Genomic DNA, 22,424 nt, shown 5'->3' with positions numbered 1-22,424 from the left:
GATTATCGAAAGGGTGTATTAACAACATCCCAGCAAACTTTAGAGTATTAAGCTAAAACTTTAAAGGCTTCTAATATTACTATCACTTTTGCTACTACTTTACAAGTACTGCTACTATTAAACTAAATCAAAATAGTTCAAATGCATCCAGATTATCAAAATGCCATAACCGGAATAGGGTATAAAGTAGTAACTTTCAGGAAAAGTTTTCTTTACTTTAAAACTCAATCAAAAAGCACTACCTGTATGCTGATTGTCAATACGTGCTATCAGCAGCATCTTAAGAACAGCTGAGGGTATTAAGCTAAAACTTTCGGGCTACTGTTATTACTACTTTTGTTACTACCATTGAACTGAATCAAAATAGTTTAAATGCATCCAGATTATCAAAATGACATAAGCAGGATATCTTAGGACTAGAATAGGGTATAAAGTAGTAACTTACAGGGGAAGTTTTCTTTGCTTTAAAACTAAATCAAAAAGCACTACCTCTATGCTGATTGTCAATAAGGGCTGTCAGCAGCATCTTAAGAGCGACTGAGGGTATTAAGCTGAAACTTTCAGGGTATTAAGCTGAAACTACACCTATTACTGCTTCTGCTACTACCATTGAACTAAATTAAAAGGATTGAAGTACATCAAGGTTATCCAAATTATGATTTAGTCTTTAGAAGGCATGGGGGTCGTCAGCCCCCTCACTTTCAGTCGTTTTGAGTTTGAACCGGTTATTTATTGCAATTTCTGTTCATTTTGAGTTTAATTTATTTATTGATGGGTTTATACTAGTTTTACGCCTAAAACATTATTTGACTGTGTTTTTGCTCATCTTCAGTTTTATTATCTTCAGTTGAATAAAGTGAGGCTCTTTAGTTTTCTTTGGAAAACTTATTTATTGAAAGTATTTTCAAATTATAACACGATAAAGGATTTTAAAAGGGGGATATATGTGTCTGCCCAGAATTCAGGAGTACTGTGATTGACTTCAGAAAATACATTTCAAAGCTAGTAAAAATGAACATGGCAAGCCAGTCTATATTGTATTCTGCTATGGATCTCATGATGAATTCCGTCTTATTGATGCAAATCTCCAAGTCTATGATCCTATCGCTGATAGTTCAACTGCTCCTGCTACAAAAAAAGCTTTTAACCAGCTTGCTTCTGCGCCTGATATTTTTATGAGACTGTCTAAAGCATACCTTGGGCTGAAAGGCAGCGTTAGCTCGATTAACTTTAACTTTAACCGATTAACTTAAGCCCGATTAAATTAACTTGAGTACTTGGAATAAAAATTGAACAGGCTTGAATCTAAATTAGACGGTTACGAACAAGAATCATTACTTGACAGTGTTTCACGGTGTTAGACAGCAAACTTAAGTTGACACTCGATCTGCTGTGTTGTCAATTAAAAATGAGAAGATGTCGTTAGCTGAATTTACTGCAAATGAGATTATGAACTTTTATTGAAGTTTGTGAGCAAAGACATCGCGAAGAAAGTGTTCAAGGCTAAAGTTAAACTGGCCTCTAGTGGTATTTTCTTTCCGGAATCTACGACCAAGCAACGAAGAGACATCCTGAATGCGGCAAAGGACAAATTCGATCAAAAGAGTGTTTGGTCTAATCAAGGGCAAATTCTAGAGCCGAGATTGTGATTAGAAAGATACGGTGGCTCGCGGACTGTATCTAGGTTATCTATTAGTTCAAATTCATTTATTTTTTCTTTCATTTTTGGGTGCATTTTTCATTTTTTTTTTTTTTTCTATTTTTTTTTATTGCGGTTGTGTTGTTAGTCTTTTTTATGGTAATGAGTGAATTAAGACGATTTAGCTTAGAAAATTATTTGTCGAGAGGAGTGGCTAATGATAACTACTGCCCAGTAATAGATTTGAAACCTATGAGAAGTAGTATATTTATTCAATCGCCGCAAGGTTTCATGTCGCCTACTAGTGATCCATGCCTTCGTCTTGGTTCGTGAAATGTGCATAATACGTCGAGTTATTAGGATATTCTTCAGCTCCTTGACGATTTTTCGTCGAAATCTGATATAGTTGATGTTTGTGAATTATTTTTAAGTACAGATCATTCTCTTTCGCCTTATTCATTTCCACGGTACAAGGTTCAAGTCAAGAACCGAGTTTCGTTGAGCCGTGGAAGGTAAAGGAGGAAAAGGAAAAAGAAAGTTAAAGGAAGGTACAAGCTTTTTTGGTAAAGGAGGGAATTGGGGATAGTGTACGGGATGATTTAAGTATTTGGAATGAAGATAAGGTACAATTTTTTCAATAGAGATTGAGTTAAATGGTAAAAAATATAATTAGTATGGCACATAGGCCGCCCGGTGCGCACTTGGATGTTTTTATTGAAGGGTTTAATGACCTGCCTCCTAAAATACCGAGTGTAGCCAAGTTCTGAAGGGTGACTTTAATTTTAATCTTCTTTATTTGTTAGGAGTGAATGGTGATTTTTTTAATTTTATTATTTCGAGTTATTTGTATCCCCTCGTGGGCGTACCAACGAGAGTAACTTCACAAAGTGAAACATTGATCGACAATATCTTTGTTCAGTCCAGTGATCTTCACAAGAGCTTTGCTCATGTAATAGTTTACCCTGGATCTGACCATCTTCCATTAATAGCTACAATTAATCACCCTGTGAAAAAAACTGCGACAGAAAAAGTTATAACTAGACTAATGAAAAAAGAAAATCTCCAAAAATTTGCAGAAGAGATTAGCATAATTGATTAGAGTCCTGTTTTTGAAGAAAAGAATGCCCTTCAAGAGCATTAGATAGCCTTATGTCAGCCATATTGCCCATTTATGAAAGCATGCCCACTAAAGACTAAAAAGTCCAAAAAACTTGTTCCACGAAAGCCATGGATGTCGATGGAAATAAATTGACGGAATAGAATTGAGAAATAGGTTATACGAGATATATTTAGATGATCAAAGTCATGAAGTTTTTAACCTATTTAAGACACATAGTGAATAAACTTCGAAGAAATGCAATTTCTATTTTTATAATTAAATTTGAGGATAGCAAGGGGAACATGAAAGAAACGTGGAGGACAATAAATGACCTTATTGGTGACAAAGCAGATAAGAAGAATGAAGAAGCGTGTTTAAGATTTTGCGACAGAGATGATAAAAGTGCAACTGTGAATAAAGTCGGTAAATTTTTCTCGAATTATTGGATTCTTGTTTATGATAAGAATCAAGAAATGCAGGGTAGTAATTTTAGTGATATAAGAAGTGAATCTCTGGAAATGAATTTTAATTTGTGTACTAGTGATGAAGTGATTAAAATTGTAAAGTCGCTGAAGTATAATTCAGCTGGAGTGGATGGCTTAACTCTTCGAGGGCTTAAAACAATTTTAGTGTATATACTACCCTGTCGGGTGTTTACTATTAATCGTTTCTAGAAAAGGGTAAGTTCCCTGAACAGCTTAAAGTCGCGAAGGCCATACCCCTCCACAAGAGTGGCTGCAAAAGCGATATTGAAAACTGGCGACTGATTTCGATTTTACCTCTTTTCTCAAAATTATTAGAAAAAGCTGTCCATAAACCCCTATATTATTTTCTCCAGGTTAAAGAAGTATTAAGTGAAACCCAACTGTTGGGTTCCAAAAGGGACACTCCACAACACATGCCTTGCAGCGCCTGGAGGAATGTACTAGCGGTGCGTTGGATAAAGGGTACTTACCAACATCAATTTTCATTGATCTAAGGAAAGTATCTGATACTGTAGATTTCAAGATTTTGCTGGAGCGACTCAAATGTCTGGGAATTCGCAGCACTTCTTTACAGAGGTTTGAAAGTTATCTCCTTGGAAGATTCGTGCGTGTAGTACTTAATGATGCGACTTCATCTTCTTATCGACTAAAATGTGGAGTTCCGCAAGGTTCTGTTTTAGGTCCCTTACTTTATCTTGTGTACGTAAATGCGATCCGTTTTTGTCTTTAAGATGTCTATGTAACAACCTTTGCTGATGATACAGCTTGGACAGTGTGTGCTAAATCGATCGAAGAGATTGTGCTGAAAGCAAATGATGCGTTGAGAAGCTTGGAGGTTTTTATGAACCTTAGTTCGCTGTGTGTCAACGTGAAAAAGTCATTTCTAATGACTTTCTGCAGAGTAGGCATGCCAGTTGATACTAGAGATCCAGTTATTTTATCTGGAAAGCCTATTCAACAAGTCTATATAGTGCGATACTTAGGATTTTTCATTGATTCAAACCTTTCATGGATGCATCACAGTGATTCAAAAATTGCCCTAGGAGTTGGAATGCTTCGTAGACTGAAGTATTTCAGTCTACGTTTGCTGTGTGTCAACGTGAAAAAGTCATTTCTAATGACTTTCTGCAGAGTAGGCATGCCAGTTGATACTAGAGATCCAGTTATTTTATCTGGAAAGCCTATTCAACAAGTCTATACAGTGCGATACTTAGGATTTTTCATTGATTCAAACCTTTCATGGATGCATCACAGTGATTCAAAAATTGCCCTAGGAGTTGGAATGCTTCGTAGACTGAAGTATTTCAGTCTACGTTTGCTGTGTGTCAACGTGAAAAAGTCATTTCTAATGACTTTCTGCAGAGTAGGCATGCCAGTTGATACTAGAGATCCAGTTATTTTATCTGGAAAGCCTATTCAACAAGTCTATATAGTGCGATACTTAGGATTTTTCATTGATTCAAACCTTTCATGGATGCATCACAGTGATTCAAAAATTGTCCTAGGAGTTGGAATGCTTCGTAGACTGAAGTATTTCAGTCTACGTTTGCTGTGTGTCAACGTAAAAAAGTCATTTCTAATGACTTTCTGCAGAGTAGGCATGCCAGTTGATACTAGAGATCCAGTTATTTTATCTGGAAAGCCTATTCAACAAGTCTATACAGTGCGATACTTAGAATTTTTCATTGATTCAAACCTTTCATGGATGCATCACAGTGATTCAAAAATTGCCCTAGGAGTTGAAATGCTTCGTAGACTGAAGTATTTCAGTCTACGTTTGCTGTGTGTCAACGTGAAAAAGTCATTTCTAATGACTTTCTGCAGAGTAGGCATGCCAGTTGATACTAGAGATCCAGTTATTTTATCTGGAAAGCCTATTCAACAAGTCTATACAGTGCGATACTTAGAATTTTTCATTGATTCAAACCTTTCATGGATGCATCACAGTGATTCAAAAATTGCCCTAGGAGTTGAAATGCTTCGTAGACTGAAGTATTTCAGTCTACGTTTGCTGTGTGTCAACGTGAAAAAGTCATTTCTAATGACTTTCTGCAGAGTAGGCATGCCAGTTGATACTAGAGATCCAGTTATTTTATCTGGAAAGCCTATTCAACAAGTCTATACAGTGCGATACTTAGAATTTTTCATTGATTCAAACCTTTCATGGATGCATCACAGTGATTCAAAAATTGCCCTAGGAGTTGAAATGCTTCGTAGACTGAAGTATTTCAGTCTACGTTTGCTGTGTGTCAACGTGAAAAAGTCATTTCTAATGACTTTCTGCAGAGTAGGCATGCCAGTTGATACTAGAGATCCAGTTATTTTATCTGGAAAGCCTATTCAACAAGTCTATACAGTGCGATACTTAGAATTTTTCATTGATTCAAACCTTTCATGGATGCATCACAGTGATTCAAAAATTGCCCTAGGAGTTGGAATGCTTCGTAGACTGAAGTATTTCAGTCTACGTTTGCTGTGTGTCAACGTGAAAAAGTCATTTCTAATGACTTTCTGCAGAGTAGGCATGCCAGTTGATACTAGAGATCCAGTTATTTTATCTGGAAAGCCTATTCAACAAGTCTATACAGTGCGATACTTAGGATTTTTCATTGATTCAAACCTTTCATGGATGCATCACAGTGATTCAAAAATTGCCCTAGGAGTTGGAATGCTTCGTAGACTGAAGTATTTCAGTCTACGTTTGCTGTGTGTCAACGTGAAAAAGTCATTTCTAATGACTTTCTGCAGAGTAGGCATGCCAGTTGATACTAGAGATCCAGTTATTTTATCTGGAAAGCCTATTCAACAAGTCTATACAGTGCGATACTTAGAATTTTTCATTGATTCAAACCTTTCATGGATGCATCACAGTGATTCAAAAATTGCCCTAGGAGTTGGAATGCTTCGTAGACTGAAGTATTTCAGTCTACGTTTGCTGTGTGTCAACGTGAAAAAGTCATTTCTAATGACTTTCTGCAGAGTAGGCATGCCAGTTGATACTAGAGATCCAGTTATTTTATCTGGAAAGCCTATTCAACAAGTCTATACAGTGCGATACTTAGGATTTTTCATTGATTCAAACCTTTCATGGATGCATCACAGTGATTCAAAAATTGCCCTAGGAGTTGGAATGCTTCGTAGACTGAAGTATTTCAGTCTACGTTTGCTGTGTGTCAACGTGAAAAAGTCATTTCTAATGACTTTCTGCAGAGTAGGCATGCCAGTTGATACTAGAGATCCAGTTATTTTATCTGGAAAGCCTATTCAACAAGTCTATACAGTGCGATACTTAGAATTTTTCATTGATTCAAACCTTTCATGGATGCATCACAGTGATTCAAAAATTGCCCTAGGAGTTGGAATGCTTCGTAGACTGAAGTATTTCAGTCTACGTTTGCTGTGTGTCAACGTGAAAAAGTCATTTCTAATGACTTTCTGCAGAGTAGGCATGCCAGTTGATACTAGAGATCCAGTTATTTTATCTGGAAAGCCTATTCAACAAGTCTATACAGTGCGATACTTAGAATTTTTCATTGATTCAAACCTTTCATGGATGCATCACAGTGATTCAAAAATTGCCCTAGGAGTTGAAATGCTTCGTAGACTGAAGTATTTCAGTCTACGTTTGCTGTGTGTCAACGTGAAAAAGTCATTTCTAATGACTTTCTGCAGAGTAGGCATGCCAGTTGATACTAGAGATCCAGTTATTTTATCTGGAAAGCCTATTCAACAAGTCTATACAGTGCGATACTTAGAATTTTTCATTGATTCAAACCTTTCATGGATGCATCACAGTGATTCAAAAATTGCCCTAGGAGTTGGAATGCTTCGTAGACTGAAGTATTTCAGTCTACGTTTGCTGTGTGTCAACGTGAAAAAGTCATTTCTAATGACTTTCTGCAGAGTAGGCATGCCAGTTGATACTAGAGATCCAGTTATTTTATCTGGAAAGCCTATTCAACAAGTCTATACAGTGCGATACTTAGGATTTTTCATTGATTCAAACCTTTCATGGATGCATCACAGTGATTCAAAAATTGCCCTAGGAGTTGGAATGCTTCGTAGACTGAAGTATTTCAGTCTACGTTTGCTGTGTGTCAACGTGAAAAAGTCATTTCTAATGACTTTCTGCAGAGTAGGCATGCCAGTTGATACTAGAGATCCAGTTATTTTATCTGGAAAGCCTATTCAACAAGTCTATACAGTGCGATACTTAGAATTTTTCATTGATTCAAACCTTTCATGGATGCATCACAGTGATTCAAAAATTGCCCTAGGAGTTGGAATGCTTCGTAGACTGAAGTATTTCAGTCTACGTTTGCTGTGTGTCAACGTGAAAAAGTCATTTCTAATGACTTTCTGCAGAGTAGGCATGCCAGTTGATACTAGAGATCCAGTTATTTTATCTGGAAAGCCTATTCAACAAGTCTATACAGTGCGATACTTAGAATTTTTCATTGATTCAAACCTTTCATGGATGCATCACAGTGATTCAAAAATTGCCCTAGGAGTTGGAATGCTTCGTAGACTGAAGTATTTCAGTCTACGTTTGCTGTGTGTCAACGTGAAAAAGTCATTTCTAATGACTTTCTGCGGAGTAGGCATGCCAGTTGATACTAGAGATCCAGTTATTTTATCTGGAAAGCCTATTCAACAAGTCTATACAGTGCGATACTTAGGATTTTTCATTGATTCAAACCTTTCATGGATGCATCACAGTGATTCAAAAATTGCCCTAGGAGTTGGAATGCTTCGTAGACTGAAGTATTTCAGTCTACGTTTGCTGTGTGTCAACGTGAAAAAGTCATTTCTAATGACTTTCTGCAGAGTAGGCATGCCAGTTGATACTAGAGATCCAGTTATTTTATCTGGAAAGCCTATTCAACAAGTCTATACAGTGCGATACTTAGAATTTTTCATTGATTCAAACCTTTCATGGATGCATCACAGTGATTCAAAAATTGCCCTAGGAGTTGGAATGCTTCGTAGACTGAAGTATTTCAGTCTACGTTTGCTGTGTGTCAACGTGAAAAAGTCATTTCTAATGACTTTCTGCAGAGTAGGCATGCCAGTTGATACTAGAGATCTAGTTATTTTATCTGGAAAGCCTATTCAACAAGTCTATATAGTGCGATACTTAGGATTTTTCATTGATTCAAACCTTTCATGGATGCATCACAGTGATTCAAAAATTGTCCTAGGAGTTGGAATGCTTCGTAGACTGAAGCATTTCTTGCCAAAAGGGATTTTTCTAATGATTTATCACTCAATTGTTTACCCATATATTTCATATGGCTGTCTGATTTAGAGCAGCAATCTTTATAGTAATTTCAAAAGAGTGCAGATTCTTCAGAACAATGCCGTGAGGATCATAGGCAAGTATGTCAAGGATGTGAATAACACAAGTGCTTGTTTTAAGGTGGATCTCCGAGGTTTGAAGCCAATGCTATTTTCCTATAGCAGTGAAATGCGTATTAACAACAGACACGAGCAGATTCTTTGATGAAAAAATTACTGTGGCTTCATTGAAAGCTTTGACATGAATAGGCCGAACAAATTTGCATTTTTTTTCTTTAGAGCTTCATAAAAAATTAATTAGTGGGGACACCTCTAATTTTTAAAAGTAGCAATAAAATTACTTTTAGGAGACGTAGAGAATTGTAAAGTAGCCTCTCCATTTGCCACAAGATTTAAAAAATTTTGGCCGTGAATTTTTTTTTTTATTATCATCAGTTTCCTTTAAAATTTGTCATTTAAGATATTCTTCCTTTACTGTTTAAAAGGGTTGTACTAATCATATAGCCTTGATTTTTGTGTCGTTTTGTAGATCTTATACCGACAAATACTCTCAAAGATTGTTAAGTTTGTAGTTATAACAGAGGATTTTTAGCAATAATTCTTAGTATTCAACATTTCCTCCTTTCTCATTGGCTTAAGCACTCCTTGAGGGGTTTGCCAGAATATCATTAAGAATGTTGACATCTCCTTAGCATTAAGACCAGATTTAAAAGGAAGTTGAAAACATGTATAATTGGCAACAACACCTTGAGGCAATATCATTTTAACACCATACGAATTGGAATTTGTTAGGTTACAAAGCAGATAACAGTTTGGCTTTACAAGTAAAGAAACTCCGATTGTAGGCCTATAAAATGTATGAACATTATTTTTAAAAAGAATATTATTCTTAAAAACACATCATTTTAAACATTATTGGCCTTTAAAAGTAAAGAAACACCGATTGTAGACCTATAAAATGTATGAACATTATTTTTAAAAAAGAACATTATTCTTAAAAACACATTATTTTAAACATTATTGGCCTTTAAAAGTAAAGAAACACTGATTGTAGGCCTATAAAATGTATGAACATTATTTTTAAAAAGAACATTATTCTTAAAAACACATTATTTTAAACATTATTGGTCTTTAAAAGTAAAGAAACATCGATTGTAGGCCTATAAAATGTATGAATATTATTTTTAAAAAGAACGTTATTCTTTAAACTACATTATTTTAGACATTATTGGCTCTTAAAAGTAAACCCCGATTGTAGGGCTATAAAATATACGAACATTATTTTTTTAAATCTAATTTTTATCGTCCTAGCACGTCCAGAAGCACTAAACTCACCAAAGCACTGAACCACACCACCTAACTCCCCCAAAGAAAACGGATCCAGTCCAGTTACGGCAATTACGTATCTACGCCGTTTATAAGCGTTTTCCAAGATTTCCAGTTCCCCCTCCAATTCCCCCCCAAGGTCAAAAGATCTGGTCGGGATTTGAAAGAAGAGCTCTGAAACCTGATTTTCTTCTAATTATAAAATTTTATTAAGGTCTGGTCACCCATTCTTAAGTTAAAAACACCTCAATTTTTCTAATTTTTCCAAATTAACAACTTCTAGCTCCCTCAAAGAGAACGGATCCGTACCAGTAATGCCGCCCCCCCCCCCCCCCTAATGACACTGAATCTGGTAGGGATTTAAAATGAGAGATCTGAGTTTCGAGGTCCTTCTAAATATGAAATTTCATAAAGGTACGATCACTCTTTCATAAGTTAAAATACCTAATTTTTTCTATTTTTTAGAATTAACCCTCCCTCCCCCAATCCCCCAAAGAGAACAGATCTGTTCCAGTCATGTCAATCCCGTTTCTAGGACTTGTACTTGGTTTCACCACCAAGTTTCATCCCGACCCCTGTACTCTAAGCATTTTCCAAGATTTTAGCCCCCCCCCCCCAACTTCCTCTTCACCGGATCCGGTCGGGATTTAAAATAAGAGCTCTGAGACGTGATAGCCTTCCAAATATCAAATTTCTATAAGATCCAATCTCTCCTTCGTCACTCGAAAATACCTTATTTTTTTAATTTTTCAGAATTAACAATCCTCCTCCCAACTCCCCCGAAGACAGCAGATCCGTTCCAGTTATGTCAATCTCATATCTAGGACTTACGATTATTTTTACCACCAGGTTTCATCCCGATCCCTCCACTCTAAGCGTTTTCCATGATTTTAGGCTCCCCCTCCCATCTCTTCCCCAATGTCACCGGATCCGGTCGGAATTTAAAATAAGAGCTTTGAGACACGATATCCTTCCAAACATCAAATTTCACTGGGGTCTGATGACTCTTTCCTAAGTTAAAAATGCCTCATTTTTTCTATTTTTCAGAATTAACCCCCCCCCCCAACTCCCCCAAAGAGAGCGGATCCGTTCTAGTTAGGTCAATCGCGTATCTAGGACTTGTGCTTACTTTTCCCATCAGGTTTCATCCTGATCCCTCGACTCTAAGCGTTTTCCAAGATTTTAGGTTCCCCCCTCAATTCCCCCAATTTCACCGGATCCAGTTGGGATTTGAAATAAGAGCTCTGAGACGCAACATTTTTCCAAACATCAAATTTCGTTAAGATCCCGTCACCCGTTCGTAAGTTAAAAATATTTCATTTTTCTATTAACCGAAATTTTTCTGAAATATTACAGGCCCCCGAAAAAATATTATTTTTCAGAATTAACCGGCCCCCACCCCCTCCAGATGGTCAGATCGGAAAAATGACTATTTCCAATTTAATCTGGTCCGCCCCCTGATACGCCTGCCAAATTTAGCTGTCCTAGCTTACCTGGAAGTGCCTAAAGTAGCAACTAAATCTCAACGTAATTAGAGTTTATTTATCAACATGGTTTGGACTTCGACAGAATGCTGAAATTTCTCAAATAGAATTTACTTACTAATATTTATATGCTATTCACCAACACTAATAGTTAACCTATAATAGTCTACTATTCAAACAACCCTAATAGGTTAAGGTTAATAATACTGCTACTAATACATTATGACCCCTAAACAATCTCTATACTATTCGCATGTCAATGCTCTTCACATGTCAATGAAAAATCCACTTTCAATATTCACTTTCAGTGTCGGACCAAGTAATTTTCTCACATCCACTGTCTTCTGGCTCCAAAGTCCGTTTCATTCCGCGATTTGCTGCAGCCCGGACTAAGGCAGGCTCTCTAAGTGGCATGTTCCTAACCAATCGCGAGTCTATTATCTCCGTAAGTAAACAATCGCTCCAAAACTCCTGAAGCTTTGGTAATATAAACAAAAAATACTCTTTTGATCTCGGAATAGTTAAAATTTCCACATCATGCTCATGGTGATATACCACCAAGTGACATTCTTCTTGATTGGTGATTTCTAGCTGACCTTGAATTTGAGCATAGTATTTGTGATTTTTCTTTAACTCCAATTTTGAATTGTGTCACCATAGGAAAAAGTTCTTTACCAATCCTTTTTGGGATGCCACTTCCCTTATGGTCATTCCTCTGGGAATATTATGGACAGTCTTCACTTCAACTGGTGTGCCGTTTTCTAAGCGACCATCAAGAGAAGCTCCAAGAAACTGGATATTTGGATGAATGAGTAGTCCCATTTGATCTCCTTTTATTAATGATACTCCCTTTCTCTGCTCGTACGCCGTCAGTGCAATAGCCTCCAGTAGAATTCCCCTAAGCATTGGAATAGATTTGAAATTAGAATTAATTCAGATATTCTTGACTATGGGTGCGGTTGGAGTATTTTTTTTTTCGAGAAGCTATTCTATGAAAATAGGTGGCAGTAATCCTTTTGCTCCTCTCAAATATCCAGTTATCATTTTGCCCCTTTGTGTTTACGTAGATCTCCTGCAGTTTGGCTCCATCCAGATTCATATTTTTGCAACATAATCAGCCTTTGCGATTTCAAATTCCTCTGGATTCATATCAGGCTTGTTGCAATTTGGTCCGTAATTTTGATCGCCTTTAGGCAAACTCTGATTCTCTTTCTTTTTGGCCAGAAATCTCCCACCCATGGTTGCGTAATATCTTTTCTTATTTGTTTTTGTCCGTTTCCGAAGATTAGAAGTTTTCACCGTGTATTCTTTTGTTATTTTGCAAGGACTGTAGCCAAATGTTTTTTTCCATGTAGAAGATTGCCATTTCGGGCCCAAGGAGTAGGACAGGCTTGCTCCACTTATCCTAGCATGGTATGACCAACGTTTCGAGCGGCTTATTTGTTTTCCGCCGACGAATTTCACTGCAACAGACATATAATTCTCGGCAAGATTGGTCGTTGCATCGTTTCTTAATAAGTCCACTTTTTTACAAATATTTTCCACGCCAGCTTTTACATCCTCCAAAATAGTTTTCGGAAGGTTATTATAGCGGTTCTCCACAGTTTCTAAGACCCCATTCTTTTTGGCACAGCCAGAATCACACTGTTTATGATTACCAAACACATGCTCTGGGCCTCTTCGTAAGAGTTGTCTTAGATTTTCGGCAGACCCACCATCAGCCGAGTTCTTTTTTATTGCACCTCGTAGATTTTTGGTTAGCTTTAGAATTATGTCATTTGAAAGAAATTTGCTGTGCATCCCTTTTTTTTTGTCTTCACAACATTATGGAGGTATTTTGTATAGTTCTTGGTCACGTGATTGGCACATTCTTCTTTTTGGATACATGACCCGTATGAAACACTTTGTCTTAGCTTGTAAAAAACACTAGAATCGCCGTCTCCGATGTATTGTAAATACTGAAGGCAATGCATGGCTTCACTTTGGCGAAAACCTTCAACAAGAATGTCGGTTAAGTAATATTTTATGGTCGTTTTAAGTTTTAATGTTGATCATTACTTCCAGTTGAAAAAAAAATATTTTCTCATTGTCTTTTATAAATGATGCTAGAAAATCCTGCGACCCCTTCATGGAAATTCTCTTCCCTCACGAAAAATTCCTCCATGGAAAGATCCTCCCACGTAACCTGCCCCCCCCCCGACCCACCCTAACCCCAACACAAAAAGTCCCCCTGAAAACGTCTGTACACTTCATAATTAACAACTACTATGTGTAAACAATGGTCTAAGTTTATAAGTTGCCGCCCCTCCCCGGGGAACTGAGGTGGATTTAGTCATCCCCAAAGACATATTTATTAGGTTTTTGACTGAGTTAAACAGAATGGTTATCTCAAAATTTTGATCCGTTGACCTTGGAGAAAAATGTGCGTTGGAGGGGGCCTCGGTGCCCTCCAGTTTTTCGGTCACTTAAAAAGGACACTAGAACTTTTAATTTACGTTAGAATGAACCCTCTTGCGACATTTTAGGACAACTAGGTCGATACAATCACCCCTGAGGAAAAAAAACAACAAAGAAAAAACAAAAAATACGCACCCGTTATCTGTCTTCTGGCAAAAATACAAAATTCCACCTTTTTTATGATAGGGGCTTGAAACTTCTACAGTAGGATTCTCGGATACGCTTAATCTGATGGTGTGATTTTGTTAAGATTATGTGACTTTTAGAGGGCATTTCCGCCTATTTTCTAAAATAAGGCACATTTTCTCAGGCTCGTAACTTTTGACCGGTAAGACTAAACTTGATGAAACTTATATATTTAAAATCAGGATTAAAATGCTATTCTTTTGATGTAACTATTTGTATCAAAACTTCGTTTTTTAGAGTTTTGGTTACTATTGAGCCCCTTCGCTCCTTACTACAGTTCGTTACCACGAACTGTTTGAAAATGTAACTTGTACATGAATAAAAGTAATATAATCTACAATAACGTTGGAATAGAACTTATCAATGTCTCAGGTTTTCCCATCCTTTATTTGTTCTTATTTTTTTTTCTGCCCATTGTGAAAATTCAAATGCTAAACTGTTATCTGACTTGTAACCAACCAAATTTCAATGGTCTGCTGTTACCAATTAGACACGTGAAAACAAATTTAAATTCCCTTTAAATCCGGTCGTAATATTTAACAGTATTTAAATATTCTGGTACAACCCTCAAGAGAGCAATTAAGCCAATGAGAAAGGAGAAAATCTCGTTGCGTATTCAATGCTATAGGAAATAGAATTTGCTTCAAACCTCGGAGATCCACCTTAAGTCTTTGAATTTTTTGAATATGGGCCAACTACAGGATTATCAAGTAGCAGTTTTCGTTTTCCAGTGCGTGCATAATTTAGTCCCAGGTGTTTTTCGTGACAATTACCGTGCTAACAGTGATATTCATGAATATGATACGAGGAATAGTGATAAATTAGTGACTGAGCTTAAGAGTAGCACAAGATCAGGACTTCGATTACAGTTTCTTGGAACTGCAGTCTGGAATTTTCTACCAGTGAGCATCAGAGCGACTGAACATCTTCTAGAGTTTAAGAGAAAGTTCAAAGATTATTTAATAAAGAATGGTTGAATTTGTATTTATTTGTGAGGAGACAGGAGGTGGTAGGGAGGTCTGGTTGGTTGGGGGTGGTAAGGAGTAGTGGGTGGATGGTGGGTACTAAGTGAGTAGGATTGTTAGGATTTTTTTTAGGGAATATTGTGAAGGAGACTGATCTTTTTTTGCGGTATGTTTTTCTTTTTTTGTTAGCTATTTATTACTTTATTTTTTGGTGTGTTTAGAAAATGGTTAATTTTTACTACTGCACGGCAACAAAAATGTATGTTTTTCCATCAGTACAGTAGATGTGTAATGTAAAGAGTTATTATTGTGTTTATTAATAAAGTATCGTATATATAATAATAATAAATAACTAATGTATAATAAATAATATATATAATATATAATAAATAATGGTTGGATTTGTATTTATTTGTGAGGAGATAGGATATGGTAGGGAGGTATGATCGGCTGGGGGTGGTAAGGAGGAGTGGGTGGATGGGTGGTACTGAGGGAGTAGGGTTGTTGGGAGTTTTTTTTCTTTTTTTGAGGGGATATTGTGAAGAAGATTGTTCTTTTTTTGTGGTACATTTTCTTCTTTTTTGTTTATGTTATTTTTTGGTGTGTTTGAAAAACGGTTAATTTTTACTATTCCACGCCAACAAAAACATATGTTTTCTCCACCAGTGCAGTAGATGTATAATATAAAGAGTTATAATTATCATATCGTATCGTAGTTTCGTATGACAAGTAAACCAATTAAATCAATCCACCTTTTTACAATGTAAATTATAGGAAACTAATCTCTATTTCTCTTTTTGATTAAAATCTAGAAATTTGCGTATGACATTTTCACAATTCAAAAACAGAGAAAGGATTAGACTTTCGTAAGACATTGGCGGAGAATAAAAAAAAATGACAAGGGTATGCCATGGAGATGATATAGCCTTCCAGAAATTTCGAAACGACCATTCACAAATGCTCCACCTGTCTCCCTCGCCACAATTTGTACCACAGAGGAGAAGGGATGAATTTAAGCATTATCGTGGTAGATTCAAAGTTTGTATAAAATATATTTCTCAACCAGTTTCAGTGGCATTCAAGCACATAAAGATATACGTGATATGAATTAAAATCGAAGCTTTAATGAGGATCCTCTCAACCAAACAAAATGGATAATCAATTTATTTATTCACGCGTAAGTTAGAAAAACCATGACGCCGCATAATAGCAAATCCGTGTTTTGATTATAAAAAAAGAAATCAACAATCGTCATAGGTACATACGAGTCTGACCCTAAGAGGATGGATTAGAAGTCTTTGGGGGGAGTAAGTGCATAGGTAAAAGAGCATAAACAGAATCTAAACCTAAAGTTATGTAATTTAATAGAGTGGTCATTTAGACCATTCTCAGAGGGGGGGAATTCCTCACTCACCCCCCCCCCCCCCCCCTCTCCTCCTGTTTTCAGGAATGATATTTACATTTCTATCAAGACTAGAAGTTAAAGTTGGAAATATTGAAATCTGATATCTTTGCAGATAGTACAGCCGTTAAAGTGTAAAATCCGCTTTGGTCCACGGGTCCACGGACAGTGTGTTATATAACATATATCTCTTGTAAAAAAATAATCAGTGATCGCCCCAAGTCAGACACTATGGGTATGAATTAGAGGGTTATTTTACCTGGCGAACGGGGATTAAAACATCACAACACAGGGAAAAGCATTTTAAGATTTCAAATTTTTGAGAACTATCATTCAGACCAGTTTCATAGATCTGGGGGAGACTTTTCTCCCGAATAATTTCTTACACTGGCTAAGTATGACAAAACGAAAAAAGAAAATTCACAAAGAAAAGAAAATGAGGATAATAACAGCCAGTGAAAATACAACTGTTTATAATTATCTATACTACAAATATTTCGGCACTCAACCGTCTTCAATGCAGAATAATACATATATAATAACAATCTATATATATATATATATAATATATATATATATATATATATATATATATATATATATATATATATATATATATATATATATATAAATAAGTTGTCTGTATGTGTGTGGGTCTGTCGGGTGACGTCATGTTTGTGTGTCGACTGACGTCATGTTTTCGACTGACAAAATTACAGACCGGGACATCGGGACACAAATGACGACCGGGACAATGGCACATAGGGAATATAATGACGACCGGGACACTCAAAGAGAAAGCGACCAGGACACAAGGAATGTTCGATTAGCAATCACCATCAACAAAGCACCGGGACACAAATGACGACCGGGACACAGGGAGTATAAATGACGACCAGGACACAAGTAAAAAAAAAAACTAAAAAAACTAAAAAAAGGTAAAAACTACAAAAAAAAACTAAAAAGAAAAAAAAACTAAAAACTAATAAAAAAAATAAAAAAGCTAAAAAAACTAAAAAAGAAAAAAAAAGAAAAAAATAAAAAAAAATGAAAAATAAAGGAGAAAAACAAAACTAAAAAAAATAAAAAGAAAAAAAACTAATAAGAAAAAAAACTAAAAAAACTAACAAAAAGTAAAAACCAAAATAAAACTAAAAAGAAAAAAAGGGGAAAAATACAAAAATTTATTTCATCATATACCATTTCAAAAACGAATGTATATACAGACCGGGACACCGGGATACAAATGACGACCGGGACACAGGGAATATAAATGACGACCGGGACACAGGGACACAACTACAACGGGGACGCCAGGGGGCACAGGGGGATATATAAATGACGACGGGGACACAGGGAATGTTCGATTAGCAATCACCATCAACAAAGCTCAAGGGCAATCATTAGAATCATGAGGCATAACTAAAAAAACTAAAAAAAGGAAAAAAACTAAAAACTTAAAAAAAAGACCAATTCAAAAACGAATGTATATACAGACCGGGACACCGGGACACAAATGACGACCGGGACACCGGGACACAAGGAATATAAATGACGCCCGGGACACTCAAAGAGAAATCACAGACTGGGACACCGGGACACAAATGACGACCGGGACACAGGGAATATAAATTACGACCGGGACACAGGGACACAACTACAACGGGGACGCCGGGGGGCAATTGGGGGATATATAAATGACGCGGCGACACAGGGAATGGTCGATTAGCAATCACCATCAACAAAGCTCAAGGGCAATCATTAGAATCATGAGGTATAGATCTGAATACGGATTGTTTTCCCATGGACCATTATATGTTGCATGATCAAGATTCGGTAAACCTGACAATCTATTTATATGCACAGACAATGGGAAAGCGAAGAATGTTGTATATTCGCAAGTTTTACGTAGTTAAAAACATATATATATATATATATATATATATATATATATATATATATATATATATATATATATATATATATATATATATATATATATATATATATATATATATATATATATATATATATATATATATATATATATATATATATATATATATATATATATATATATATATATATATATATATATATATATATATATATATATATATATATATATATATATATATATATATATATATATATATATATATATATATATATATATATATATATATATATATATATATATATATATGCCACCCCAACAGCTAGTTTATAATAAAAAAAATAGAGATAAAAGTCCAGGAGGAGGGTGACTTGTACCATATTTCAGGTTGTTAGGTAAGAATATATATATTTTTCCCTCCTCAGGTTTCAGTTATGATAGCCGTATAAAATGTATTCATACGTTTTATCGAAAATTGAAAGTGAAAATATGAAACTTTGAAAGGCAAAATCTTAAACATTTGAAACAATCGTCAGTCAGGACATGCGTAGGGGGGACCGGGTGCATTGGTGATCAAGATAGCCAAAAATTCTCCCATGGGTCCCAGCCCCCCCCCTGTACCTAAGTAGGTATATAGCCCTACCCTATGAGCAAGCATTTTCTTCTTTTTTTTTCAAATTAACTTTACGAACCATCTGTTGATGAAAAATAAGTACAAAAATTAATACAAATGAACAAAATCCAGAACCTTTCGTATATGTCAGGGGCTATAGTATGGAATTAGGGAGTTTACAATACAACTACTGCAGCAACGATATTATTTTATTTTGAAAGAGCGTTGAATTGGGAATTGAACAGTATTATTCTTTTGTTATTATACTGTAGTGTCTAGTTAAAAAAGAGGAATCTTGCAAAAAATCACCTTAAGTTTTCTCACAAATTTCGATTGAGTAACAAAACAGCAAATACACTGGTTTGTTTCACCAATATCAGGTGGCTATCCCCCTGACCAGGTATCTACGTGGGGGAGGGGGAAGACCACTCCTCAGATATCCTAATGTTTTCCAAATTTAGCCTATGAGCAAATTTTATTGGAACCCTCAAATACAATTTGTCTTGTTTTTATTACTGGACTTGGTTCACCCTCCCCCACCCAAAAATATATATATATATATATATATATATATATATATATATATATATATATATATATATATATATATATATATATATATATATATATATATATATATATATATATATATATATATATATATATATATATATATATATATATATATATATATATATATATATATATATATATATATATCATGAAAAGAGAAATCACCAATGCTACAGCACAAACACAAAAAATATATATATATATATATATATATATATACACATATACATATATATATATATATATATATATATATATATATATATATATATATATATATATATATATATATATATATATATACACACATACATATATATATATGATGCGAGATGATAAAATCATCAAACGAAACAGAACAAAAAATTAAATGCAAGCATATATAATATATGATGCGAGATGATAAAATCATCAAACGAAACAGAACAAAAAATTAAATGCAAGCTTTCAAACCTGATCTTGCTTTTTTGGCAGCTTGCCTCAAAGGCCTTTTTGTAACGGGTTCAATACTTTTATACATTGGTTTAGTAAAATATTTTGTTAGATCATTTTTAATTAAATTTGAATATAAAGAACTTAGTGAATATTCCCCTAAATCCCTATATAAAGAAATATTGTTATTTATTTTGAGAGATTTTATTTTTTATATTGTTTATTATTATTTATTTTGATAAAATTGCCTTGTGAAAATTTCCCTAATGTTTCTAAATTGTGTCTGTTTCATGTTAACAATGGTGAATTTAGCGTAAATTAACTGAATAGACTCTTATGAAGGAATAAAGATTACAGTCTATCAAAGCCGTTAATTATCTCTGAATTGTGATTTTTAATTTTTCCCTTTGAAATTTTAAAAGACTATAGTGTAAAAAAAAAAACATAAAAACAAAATAGCACATAAATAAAATCTTGCTAGCAAAACAGTTATCAAGGCATAAAAAAATACTATTTTTATGGAATAAATAGGCAATAAAAGCAACAAATTTATGAATAGAACTAAAAAGTAGGAAGTTTCTTAAAACAACTTTGTCTTACTAAATATTTTTATGAAGCGCATCTTTACAAAAAGGCTAAAAGTGTTTTGCATATTCCAAAACCCTCCAAAGATGCTACCTATAGTTAAAACTTTGAAATTTATTTATTTCCATGAAATCCAAGGCCCTAAAAGCCTACAAACATTAGGAGCAGAGCCGCTCAAAAGGGAGGAGAAACCGGTTCATCTAGCTAGATTAACACGGCTGGTAGGGGGATGCTACTTGGGGGTTGCCCACTTTGATCAAATTTTCTACTTTCATTCGGCTTTTTTGCTTATATTTGAGTCAGGAGGGGGCGCTCTGATTCATTTTCTCCAGGAACCTAAAACCCTAGGAGCGGTTCGTATTAGGGGGGAGGTTTGTGTTCTCTGGTGCTTATGTATTATACGAGAAACACACTCGAGAACTTGTATCACAAACATGAGACATTGCCCGTTTTTCACGATGTCAATACCAGACAATTAGCTTCGTCTTGGTGGAAAAATAAATTGTAGCTATATTTTAATTAAACATTTAGTTGGTATTTTGGTTAGTTTAGGCTACGTATTTAATATTATACGCTCTGGGCGGCCCCCCTTCCATAATTCTTTGTTGTAGTTTTCACAGCCAAAGCTAATTGTCTGGTATTGACATCGTGAAAAACGGGTAATGTCTCATGTTCGCAATACAAGTTCTCAAGTGTGTTTCTCGTATAATACACAAGTACCTAAACAATTTCTTAAGTAGCAAATCCTAGAGTTGCGAAGTGTTGAATTGAAAATTGAATGGCAGACTATTTCTCTTTTTTGTTATGATAGCTAGTTCAAATAATGCAGTATTATTTTTTCTACGCGTCTTTCGTGAGCAATTGGTTCATAATGCCAAAATGATGTCAATTTGATCAATTTTTCGTATGCAGCCTATGGCTATATTTAGGCAGGGGTACAATTGGTGAGAGCCAAAAAAAATGCGTTTTTAGATTATGAAAAACGCGTTTTTATAGTGGTTTCATTGGAAACTAAAATTATTCCCCTCCCCCTGGATTTTAAAAAATAAGATGGATGCTTCGAAATATCCTCCCATAAGATCATTAAGACTCTGGAAGTACTCCGGAAAGTTTTAGTCACCTAACTCAACTACTTATAGCAAATAGCCCCTAGACTTAAAATTTGACCAAATCCCCCCCCCCTATATTTTCAAAAACACATTCATCCGCTCCCCCTTAAAATTCGTGCCACTGGAGACTATCGATTATTTGAAAGATTATGTGTAGACAATTGTCATTAGAGGTATTTTATATGTTCCTCAACGAGAAAATAAAAGGTGCTCATACTCACATATACGCTAACTCCAATAACAAGAAGAACATATACAACAATAGCTAAGATATCCCACGTTCCTAAAGCAGCACCACCGGAGGCCATGTTTTCTCTTTACCTTCAGATTCAGGACTGAATCAGTTTTCGGAGCCGTCAAAAATCAGACATTGTTAATAGTATCAACAAAGCGTGCGCGCTAATACTCGCCTCCGTTACGTAAGTGTCTAAGTTGTATAACTTAGAAAAGGATTTTTTTATGACGCAAGTGCGCATAAGGGCTGTCGATGAGGGGCAGGGGCGTAATTTACTATGGGGCAGGGGGCAACTACCTCCTCCATACCCTTGACCCCAGTTTGCCCTCCCCCAGCTGAAATTTAGTCTCTGTAAAAAATCTTGTCTAAACTAAGATAAGCCTGCATAATTCATGCATCCAGAGACAGGTCAGTTTTCTTTAATTTATATTTGCCTTTATGGTACTATGTGGATCATTTTACATTTTTCACTGTCATTTTCAATTGATTTGGGAAAATTGGCTCCAACTCTGCCTCCCCAAGGATTTTGACGAAGTTATGCCACTTCTGGGGAGTATTTTGCAGAAATACAGGGGATGGTGACAACTTTTATTTTACAAAGTCTAGAAGAAGTTTATTTGCTGTTTCCACCCACCACCT

The 22,424-nt window shown here is 35.3% G+C and overlaps 1 protein-coding gene across 2 annotated transcripts in view; it reads right to left on the bottom strand.

Moving 5' to 3' along the window:
* Positions 1-21,917, bottom strand: part of LOC136040640 (sodium/mannose cotransporter SLC5A10-like) — a 141,972-nt gene extending 120,055 nt beyond the window's left edge. For both annotated transcript variants that reach the window (XM_065724920.1, XM_065724921.1), the window contains exon 1: positions 21,772-21,917. In XM_065724920.1, coding sequence (XP_065580992.1) covers positions 21,772-21,858 — 87 coding nt within the window. In that variant the 5' untranslated portion in view covers positions 21,859-21,917. The remainder of the gene's footprint in view (positions 1-21,771) is intronic.
* Positions 21,918-22,424: the final 507 nt, after the last annotated feature.

The sequence above is a fragment of the Artemia franciscana genome, chromosome 21 (assembly GCF_032884065.1).
Source record: "Artemia franciscana chromosome 21, ASM3288406v1, whole genome shotgun sequence".
Taxonomy (NCBI): Eukaryota; Metazoa; Arthropoda; class Branchiopoda; order Anostraca; family Artemiidae; genus Artemia; species Artemia franciscana.
The sequence above is the reverse complement of the archived record's forward strand: the minus strand, read 5'-3'. Positions and strand labels throughout refer to the sequence as shown.